The following is a 9,387-nucleotide window of genomic DNA, read 5'->3' as shown; positions in this document are numbered from 1 at the left end:
CATTGTTCTGTATTTTCCTTTTTCTCCTGAAGCAACACAACACAAACCGGTCAGCACTGTTTCACGCCTCCACTTTCAAATGAGGGCGGCGAACACACGGAAACCTGCGTTCAGGTACTCTCCGTAAATTCATATCACCACTCGGGCGTTCTGGTGGTTTTTGGTTAGAAAATTGTAAAATTGGTTTATTACAAGAAAGAAAGAAAGAAAGAAAGAAAGAAAGAAAGAAAGAAAGAAAGAAAGAAAGAAAAACATGATGCAATGGTAACGAAATTCATATCTCGGTATTAGTTTTTGATACGTAAGCACTATTATGAAGGCATCTGCACTATGTGAAAATATAAACTGTGATATTTGTTAAGTGTATCAGTGTTTTATTAATCACCGGGGCTCACTGGGCATTTAAGGAATAATTGTGATTTTTCCGAGTATTCCCGGCAGTACGTGAATGCAGCATCAATCCCAACCCGAGCGGTGAGGACCTGAGGGGGATTTCAGTCCAGCCTCCCGGTCGAGTGTGCGCACAGTTGTTCATTTGGTGAACACAAACAGACGCTGAGAGCGAAGCTGGAGCGAAGAATGTGACAGAAAACAGTTCTCCGAGTTCTTCATCAGCGCCGCCACATTTCGGCTCATTTCTCTTTCTCTGATTTTATTCTGAGCACACCATGGAGCCGATAACCAAGTGGACGCCAAAGCAAGTTGTCGACTGGATGAGAGGTAAGTGAGGCACTTTGAAAAGATTAGATTTTAGTCTGGAAAAAAAAATCTCATTGACTTCATTAAAAGAGAAGCTGTTCAAAGGCTTCTGTGCCCCAGCGCAGAGTCGCTCCTCGGTTATCTGCTCTTAGTTTCGTAGAAACTGCGTGACAGCATACCTTCACTGAGGCGCATAACAATGGGACTACATTTCTTTGACTCTCACTTACACAAGAAGGACAAAGAAATGACACTTGGCTGTGTAAGCAGTCCCCTGACATGCCAGTCGTACTACTGATAACACTTGATAATGAGATTTATTTTGTCACTGTGCTAACAAAGGAAATGTATTTGATTGGCTCTTAAATACACTGACTGTCCTAAGTTTGGTGTCACAAATCCCGAAGTCAGAAACAAACAGTATCCAAGTGTCTCTTATTATATTTGCTGCTGCTTTTTTATTTGTTTAAAGAAAGTGATATTGATGTGTAACAGTCACTGTACTCTGGACTTTTGGAGCTTTAAAATCTCTAAAGAAAGTCCGAATAATTTGTCTGTAAGTTTGCACTGATCTTTTTTTCTCCATTAAAAAATAAATTCTATTTCTAATTTTCTGAGAGGAATGAGAGGTATGCTAGTGGCATAAATATTCTCTGAACCAGACTTTAGTCACAGCATAGGTATGCATGGCGTGCGGCGCAAGAAGCTACGTAGTGGATGGAGTAGTTGCAGAGATGCCAAACTCAGAAACTGAAGTTTGTGGTCATCAGTCAGGAAAAAGAAGCGCAGGCTCTTCGTGATGGGATCAAAGCGTCTGTCTTTGTTCTGAAGGACATTTGGAAACTTTTTTCATATACTGATTTGTAAGTTTAAGCTAACTTCTGTATTTTTATGGAAGTGTAACAGTTAGTAGGCGGTGGTGTATTAACTGCTGAATGAGGCGTGCCTGCTAGTGCGCATCGATAGTTGGGGGTTAAAGGGGATTGTCAGGGGTTAGTTTCCATGTGTGCTGTGAAAAGAGCCTGACCGGGCATTTGTGGATGGAGGATTAGTTGTGTATATGGGCCCCACTACTGTCAGTGACCTGAAAATCTGACTCAGCAGTTGTCTCTGTAGGTCCCAGCTACTGGATTTGCAGACTCCTGCAAACACATCAGAAGGGAAGAACTGAGTGAAATGCACTGACGCGCTCAGGGAAGTGCTCCCTGCTGAAGCTGGTGCATGAAAAACGGTTGATGAAGTTTTGTTTTTATACTTGAGAGGCTTCCAGGGTCACTGCTCTGGCTTTGCTGAATCACATTTGCACAGAGGTGCTGTCGTCGGTGTAGACAACAATAACTTTGCAAGCAGGTGGATCTGCATTTAAGCAGTCAGAGCTGCAAAAAAATGAAGCGTTGTGATATTGCACTTCTTCCTTTGGTCATTTAAACCTCTCCCTGGGTTGGCTGTGCTCATGCGCCAACATTTTCTTTGTTAAAGAAAAGCAAAGAGCCTTTTTAAAGGAGGGCCAAAAGCCACCACCAGTTTTCACAGAGAAGAAAAGGCCTCTTTCGGTCCTCAGTGACCGCTGCACCGTCCACAGCCATAACACAGCACGTAACCACTCGTGTTGTTTGACTGAAGGAAACCTTGTGTAATCTTTTCATACCAAAGCCAAACGGCGTCAAACTGAAGGAAAGCGCACACCCGGAGCGGGGTCACGGCCGCTTGTTGACCATTCGCACCAACACCGAACACGGCTGTTTGCAGAGTTGCTGTGCGTGTGACAGAAGCCAAATGAAAGTCTCAGGAAGCACTCTGTGCAGACCTTTACTCCCGTTTGCCTCGGGCTGTTTCCCCGAGCTGGACAGGGGCTGCTCTTGTGTATTGAAGCTGTTGTTAAACACCTCCATTGTTGCAGCGGATCAAGTGGTCGCTGGTGGATGTTTATTGTCACTCTTGATCCCTTTCAATTCAAACATTGTTGTTGTTGTTTTCTATGTGTGGGGACTGGAAATGTCCTGAAGCACATTTGCTTCACCACAAGATCTCCCAGCTGGACCTGCAGTGCTCTGTGACTGGTATGCCATATGTCATGTGTGGGATTACGTCCTCCGGGGAACTGACCGCACTTTCCTGAGAACACACCATGTTTTCAGTAAATGCATTTTTAGCTCATTGTGATGATTTTGAAATTAAGGCTTAGACATGCTGCTAGTCATTTTCCAAATATAGTCTTGAATACACAACAGCAGTGTTTTAATGGTGAGGGTGGCATTCAATATATACAAACACCTGAATAGGATGTAATTCAGATTTTTCTTTTCCACCTTGCAGCTGCTGGGAGGAATCAGTGTATCTGTAAATACAGTCTTACTGTGTGGCTTTTTGCTTTTTTGCTTTTGCAATACAGCCGAAATGTCCTGCAGTGTTTTCCATAAATGTATCCTGGCTTATCAAATTTCAAAGCTCTGTGTCTGTAAAGCAGGTTGGACATGTAAACTTCAGTGATGGACTTATTTTACCAAGCTTTGCTCATCTACTCAATAGTAGGTAGAAGAGTAGCAGCAAGTGTGTGTTGATCCAATTTTTTTCCACTTCCAATCCGATCCAGAACCCAAAAATCTGATAACCAGGTTACATTAGTAAGATGTAAATCCTCACTGTGTGGAACAGACCGAGACCAATTCTTTTATGCCTCAGCTCAGCTTCCTTAGCTTCATTCACCTAAATTTCATTACCGGTAGTCTCATTTCAGCTCAGCGTGAGCGTCATTAGGTTGCTGTTAATTGCGTTCACGCTGGTTTGTCCTTTACATCCTCTACCTGCTCCTCACACACACTTATCGAGTGTGGATTGGAGCAGACAGGAGACAGCTGAAGTGAAATCAAGTCCAGCAAGAGCTTCCAAAGAAGTGGCGAAGCGAACACAAACCAAGCGAGACCAAGACAGTGAAAGCATCGTCGCTGTGGGAGCTTTTCAGGTGCGTCCGTTCACTTCGACCACAGTGGGTGTAGCTGCAGTGAAACACCACCAACTTAATACTTGGATATCTTATCCAAATATCAGATCAACACGTCCTTAATGACAAGCATGTGCAAGCACTGTTCTGTCTCCCACCAAAGGGCTGAGATGTCGGTTATCTTGTCAGAAAGGTGACAAACGTGCTCAATGTGCTTTTGTCTTTCACCAAATTCGAACCTGGGAAAAATAAAAGGATTGTTGAGTAGCTTCACTGACGGGTGCCTTCAGCAACCTTATCTCTGGAGAGGATAGGAAGGTGAGGGCAATGATGGCTCATGATCCTTATCTGACTGAAACAGAGTTCCTATATGGGAGCAAGAACAGACATTGTCCAGACACCTCACCCTTATTAAGGCATCCTTTACCCCTGTTTTAGTGCCGGCTCTATCAGGAAAGTAGAGTCTATGTTTGGATAGCCACCACAAGCATCATTAATCCATTTTTAGCAAGCCTTACGCTGGAGCAACTGTGTGTATATGCATCAGGAGAACAAGTGTCAGATTAATCCAAACATATTCTGTAAGCTGCAGAAATCTGTCTGCTCCGTCTAACGACCTCACTCAGAAAAGGAAGTAACAGGATGGGATGATGTATTCAAGTGAAACTGTTTAATTCCCGTAAAGTCCAGCCTTTGTTTTTTAACACTTTCTGCATCTTTAAGTTTAACCTGTTGAGTTCTAGTGATGCGCGCATAACAATGTTTCTTTAGAAAAGAGTTTAGGGGAAGTGCTGTAAGAGGATTCCCCCTGGGGAGAGGTTACTCAAAGGCACTGCTGTGGTTTTGTTGCTGTCATGGCCTCTGTGGCCTTTTTGTCACATGAATCCCAGCCTGACAGCATCAGGAGCTCCAACATGGGGGGACACAGTCAGCGTCGGGGTTTTTCACACTCTGATTTGGTCTGAATAAAAGGCAGCTGCATAAATAAAACCTTAAAAATGACTTTCCTCCGCAGCTTCACCAGCAGCCGGCACATTGTGTTTACACGGTATACTTTCTTGCGTATGGCGCTTTATAGGTCAAATGATTGTTATCAGCACACTGATATCAGTTTGCATTTGCATGTAGAGCACATTATAACTAATTCTCACAATGTCAGCAGAGAGGAGCCCGAGTTTGATCCCACGTCCAAGCTAACCCGAAGCTACACCAGTTTGCTTTTCATTCAAATCTAAAATGTGCATTGCAAATCTCCCTGATGAGCTCAGCTTAGTCGGACCTGCAAGCTGTTTGGCCTCAGTCTGCCCTAAGAGCATTGGCCTGTGAAGTGCCATGCTTAAGTCACGGGACTGAAAGCAACAACCTGAGGTGACGCAGCAGGCCAGTGTGTATTTAGGCGTCACATGTTGACCGACCTCTCGTGCAGGGATGTGAAATGCTCCCGTGCACTCGCTGGTATGTGTCACGATTGTTCCCGGTGATGTCTGTAAATGCTACCGGACCTGTGTGCGCTGGTGCAGGAGGGAAAAGGAAGTGTGTGCCTGGGTTGATATTGTTATCAAAGCACCGCTAATGCATTTATGCTCAAATAAACTCCGAACATGAGAGGAATGTAAGTGCTGTGATTTTTTTTATTTATTTATTTTTTTCCTCTCCCTCCTGCTAAACCAAACCAGCGGCTCTGTGAATGAGCAGTCCAAACAGGTCACACATGTCCTTTGTTGCATTTGGGGCCACCAGTTGCTTTTAACGGATTTAAAAATGCCACAGCCTGTCAGGTCGGTCCCCCTCGCTGACCAAATACACACAAAGCTCTTTCATCCTGCCACCTGCTTACACTCTAATGGAGTGTAATGTCATTATGATTATAAAGTGATCTGTAGTTTTATGAACTGTCGCCTACTTTGGGGTTTAGCCGGGCACTTGGGCGAGCGCCAGATCTGTGCATGTTCAGACTAGTCCTCCGTGGAGGCTGAATTCCTGTCTAGCTGTTCCCACAGGATAAAATTGTCATTCCTGTGGGAAATACATTCTTGTGACTAAGCTTTAATTTGCTTACTATCTTTTTTCTGATCCACTGTTGTTTATATATGCACAACAGAGGTGCGTGCTCGTGTTTGTGTTTTCACTCGCCTGTGATGGGTTTTTTTTAATTTGTCAGCTCTCATTCACTGGTTACGCAAGAGAGCGGCGATAGATGAGGCAGCATTAATGGGCCAGTCTGTGTTTTTAAAGCATTAATGAGCCCCACTATCTGCGTGGCTTCATGGGCTCTGAATGGGTTGATGAACAAAAGGTTCCTCGAAAAACACAAAGTCTTTGTGTTTGTTTATTCGTAATTTTCAGGTCAGATTTCTATTGTTCTATTAAGAAAAGCTCATAATCAGGTGACAAACCTCTGTTTTCGTTTTATCGTGGCTGAAAGTCTCCTCAGGAGTCTTCAAAACATTCCACAAACACATGCTAGTGAAGTCATACATGTTGCACCAGCTGACGAGGACTTTAGTTTCACTTGACGCTGCACATTTTCCCCGGGCTTCCCTATCCCAGAATGGGGGGGAAAAACAACTATTTTTGTCACCCAACAGTCATCATACTAACTCATCCTCTTGTGTCCAGTCCACATACTGAACTAACCATTGTTTTTTGTCTGAGACACAAACTCGGAGCGTTGTACAAAAGATTTTAGAGCAAATGTTGGTTCAACTGTTTGGACAGGGAGTGGCGGCTCCTCTTTGAGAGATTTGTGGACCCGAAGAAACAATCAGGGGAGATTCTGTTGATCCTCCCTTTTGTTTCCAGTGGTGCAGCCTACCTGGGAAAACTCTGTCACGTGACCTTCCTCTCTGTTTGTATATGACAACCTATTCCAGCTGTTTCCAGTCAACAGCACATTTATTATTTGTAGGAACAACTCTTTCTGTGAGGAAGATGCACGGCAGGTGCTGGCAAGACTCGAAACAAAGCTCACCGGTTAAGTAGCGTGTGAGTGTGTGTAAGCTATCATTTATTTCATACAGCAAGAAAACAGAATGTAGGGACAGCAAAGCCAGGACAGCACAGATCACATGCTGTGTGTTCGTGCGTCACGGGTGCCCTGTCCTGGCCTGTGGGTGACACACTGTCATTCAGTGCTATCTTTTCATTGAAGATGACTCACCCTCCCTCTCCCTCACCCCTTGCAGCAGGAAGAACAGGATCAGCTGCCCACTGCCTGTAGGCAGCCTAGTGATGTCTTGCGTTGCATAATTTGTTGAAGTTCTCCTTTCTGTCATAAAGAGAATATTAGTCACGATTAATCCTTTATTTTTAATTGATTTATGGGAAAGCCGATCGCTTCTAATCATGCTTATGTTTCTGTTTCTATTTAAAACGTGTGCCTGCCTGTAACGTCAGACAGACAAATGATGCTCTCGGTCTTTTCGTGTCCTCTTCCACTGACCTGGCCATGAGCCAGGTTTCTCCCTCCCTCAAAACCCTCCCAAATCTCCCACCCTCCACTGTCGCCGACCTCTTCCCACTTCCCCTGTCACTATAGTAACCTTAACTTTATTTACAGCCTCGGCCAGTCTGGTTGTGGCTGAGGGGGCTGACCACCAGCAGCACTTTGCACTGCCGCAGTAAAATGCTGTGCTGTGGAGGGTTGTGGACCTCCAGCTTGTCGGGGCCAGAGATGAACCTCCTGTCGGCTTAGATCGAGTAAACGCTCAGCTTGGCTTTGCAGCAAAGTCGATCTTTTTACTGCTTTGCCCTGTGATAGATTTATGTCAATTAGCAGGTTCTTATCCAAAGATGCTTTCGTCGATCCAAAATTAGGATTGGACTACATTCAACCACATGAGCCACTGGAGCAATATGAAGATATCTTTAGTTTAATTAAAGGCCTCTTTCTGTCTGTCTGTCTGTTTCAGAAAGCATTGTCATGCAACAGAACAGCACAATGGATGCAAAGTTAAATTTGTCTCTGCTAGAAAATATGCCCACATGCAGCGTCAGGAGGACGTCTAGCACAGTATTCCCATGGCAAACTAAATCAGTGGGACTCATTTCCTCCCCCAAACATGGCTCATCTTTATTGTGGTTTCCATAGGCAGCTATTATGGCGCTGGTAAATTGGTCTGTAATCAGCATGGAGGGCCACCCTGGTCATACACCGTACATGTAATGGGAAAACACTAAACCGAGTTCCCTGTTTTTTGCCTGTGTCTTAGTGCATTTGGCTTTGAAGCCGTGTTTCAGGCCTGCTCTGGATGCAGTGTTTTAAGTGTTCATTTACAGCTTCTGTCTCTGACATTTGTTCCCTCACGTTTGCCTCTTTCTCTCCATCACTGTCTCTTTGCAGAACACAACAGTCTTTAATTATAGATTTTTTTCTTGGGACAGTGATGCTTAGGTTGTAACAAAGTGAGTGTTTTTGAAGTCGCGTTGACACGAAAACAGCGCTTCACGGAGTGAGCGTCCTCGTTTCTGTCTGATTGATCACCTGCTGCGATCAAAACTACAACACTCCGCTCTTAAATGATAAAATCGGCAATTGTGTTGTGACTTTAAAGCTTTGTGACTATGTTTTGATGTTTGTCAACAGGTTAAGCACAACAATATGAGCCTTGGTGGGGCCAGGAAGACGAAATATTGTGGTGGGCGGAGAGGCAGGAACAGGAGAGAGGTGGGGGTGGCTTGAGATATTTCTGAGGTCTTTGTTGCTTTCTTTAGAACGTGTTTATCCTGCGGTAACGAGCTGCAGCGTGGCCAGGCGGCCGACTGGAGAGCGATGGGTATTTATGTTGGCCTGAGAGGTTATTGCTCCAACTCCTTCGCTTACCTGCGTAAACTATTACCTCGTATCTTTTTCTCAAGAGACAAGCAGTTTATCTGCTTTTATAAGCCTGATGAACCTTCTGCCATGCACCCATATTTATTTATTGATTGATTTTGCACCCTTGTTCATTAGCATAGCTCCAAAAGAAATCACCCAGGACAGAAACGCATGTAGCTGATTACTCACAGGAACAAGACGCAGATTTTGTTGCTCCAAATGGTTTTTGTTGCAAACCCAGCAAACAAACAGCAGACTGGGCCAAAACGGATCCCAGCATGAGGACAGGCAGACAGATATGAACACGTTTTCCATGTACGGTGGAGTTACAGTCAGATCGTTTCTTACAAAGCAAGAAAATATTTATGAGATTATTGCAACGACAAAAAAATGAAACGCATGAGTCTGTGGCACAGCCACACGACGTCTTTTCCACGCACACAGACCTGAGCCTTATTAGAATGATAGAAAACTCTTTCCTGATTTATCATCTACTACATTCTGTCTCATGTGTTGCATGATGAATTTAAGGTATCTGGGCTGACGCAGTCCGGTGTCCTCATTCTAAACCTGTGACGTGAGCAGTTTGGTGTGCAGCCCGTTACTTCTGCAGGATAAGAAATGAGCTCTAGAACCAGCGTTTTGTTCATTAATCAATAAAAAGGTCACATAAAATGGTTCCTGAACACAAATTTGATCTTCCTAGAAAGTCTCGTGACTTACAAACAACTGCAAAAGTGCATCTAGCAAACATTTGATTAGCTAACTTTTCTGACACGAGCACGATTAAAGATGTCTTGCATGCACTGAAAATTAAAACAGTGTAATACAGCTGAAACACACTGCAATAATACAGGATAGCTTATTGACTCAGAAAGTTGTTGAACACAAGAATGGAGACTTCCATGTTGCTGCCTGTCCTACATGTTCA

At 44.1% G+C, this 9,387-nt stretch overlaps 1 protein-coding gene across 1 annotated transcript in view; it reads left to right on the top strand.

The window, feature by feature from the left end:
- The first annotated feature begins 86 nt into the window (after window positions 1-86).
- The window catches only part of LOC146646354 (connector enhancer of kinase suppressor of ras 3-like), a 42,928-nt gene continuing 33,627 nt past the window's right edge, over window positions 87-9,387 (top strand). The window contains exon 1 of the mRNA XM_085392515.1: window positions 87-720. Coding sequence (XP_085248641.1) covers window positions 669-720 — 52 coding nt within the window. The 5' untranslated portion in view covers window positions 87-668. The remainder of the gene's footprint in view (window positions 721-9,387) is intronic.

The sequence above is a fragment of the Rhamphochromis longiceps genome, linkage group LG19, assembly GCF_057381845.1.
Source record: "Rhamphochromis longiceps isolate RC_006_pf linkage group LG19, R_longiceps_female_GT1.1, whole genome shotgun sequence".
Classification (NCBI taxonomy): Eukaryota; Metazoa; Chordata; class Actinopteri; order Cichliformes; family Cichlidae; genus Rhamphochromis; species Rhamphochromis longiceps.
Note: the sequence above shows the minus strand (reverse complement) of the source record. Positions and strands in the feature narration are given on the sequence as shown.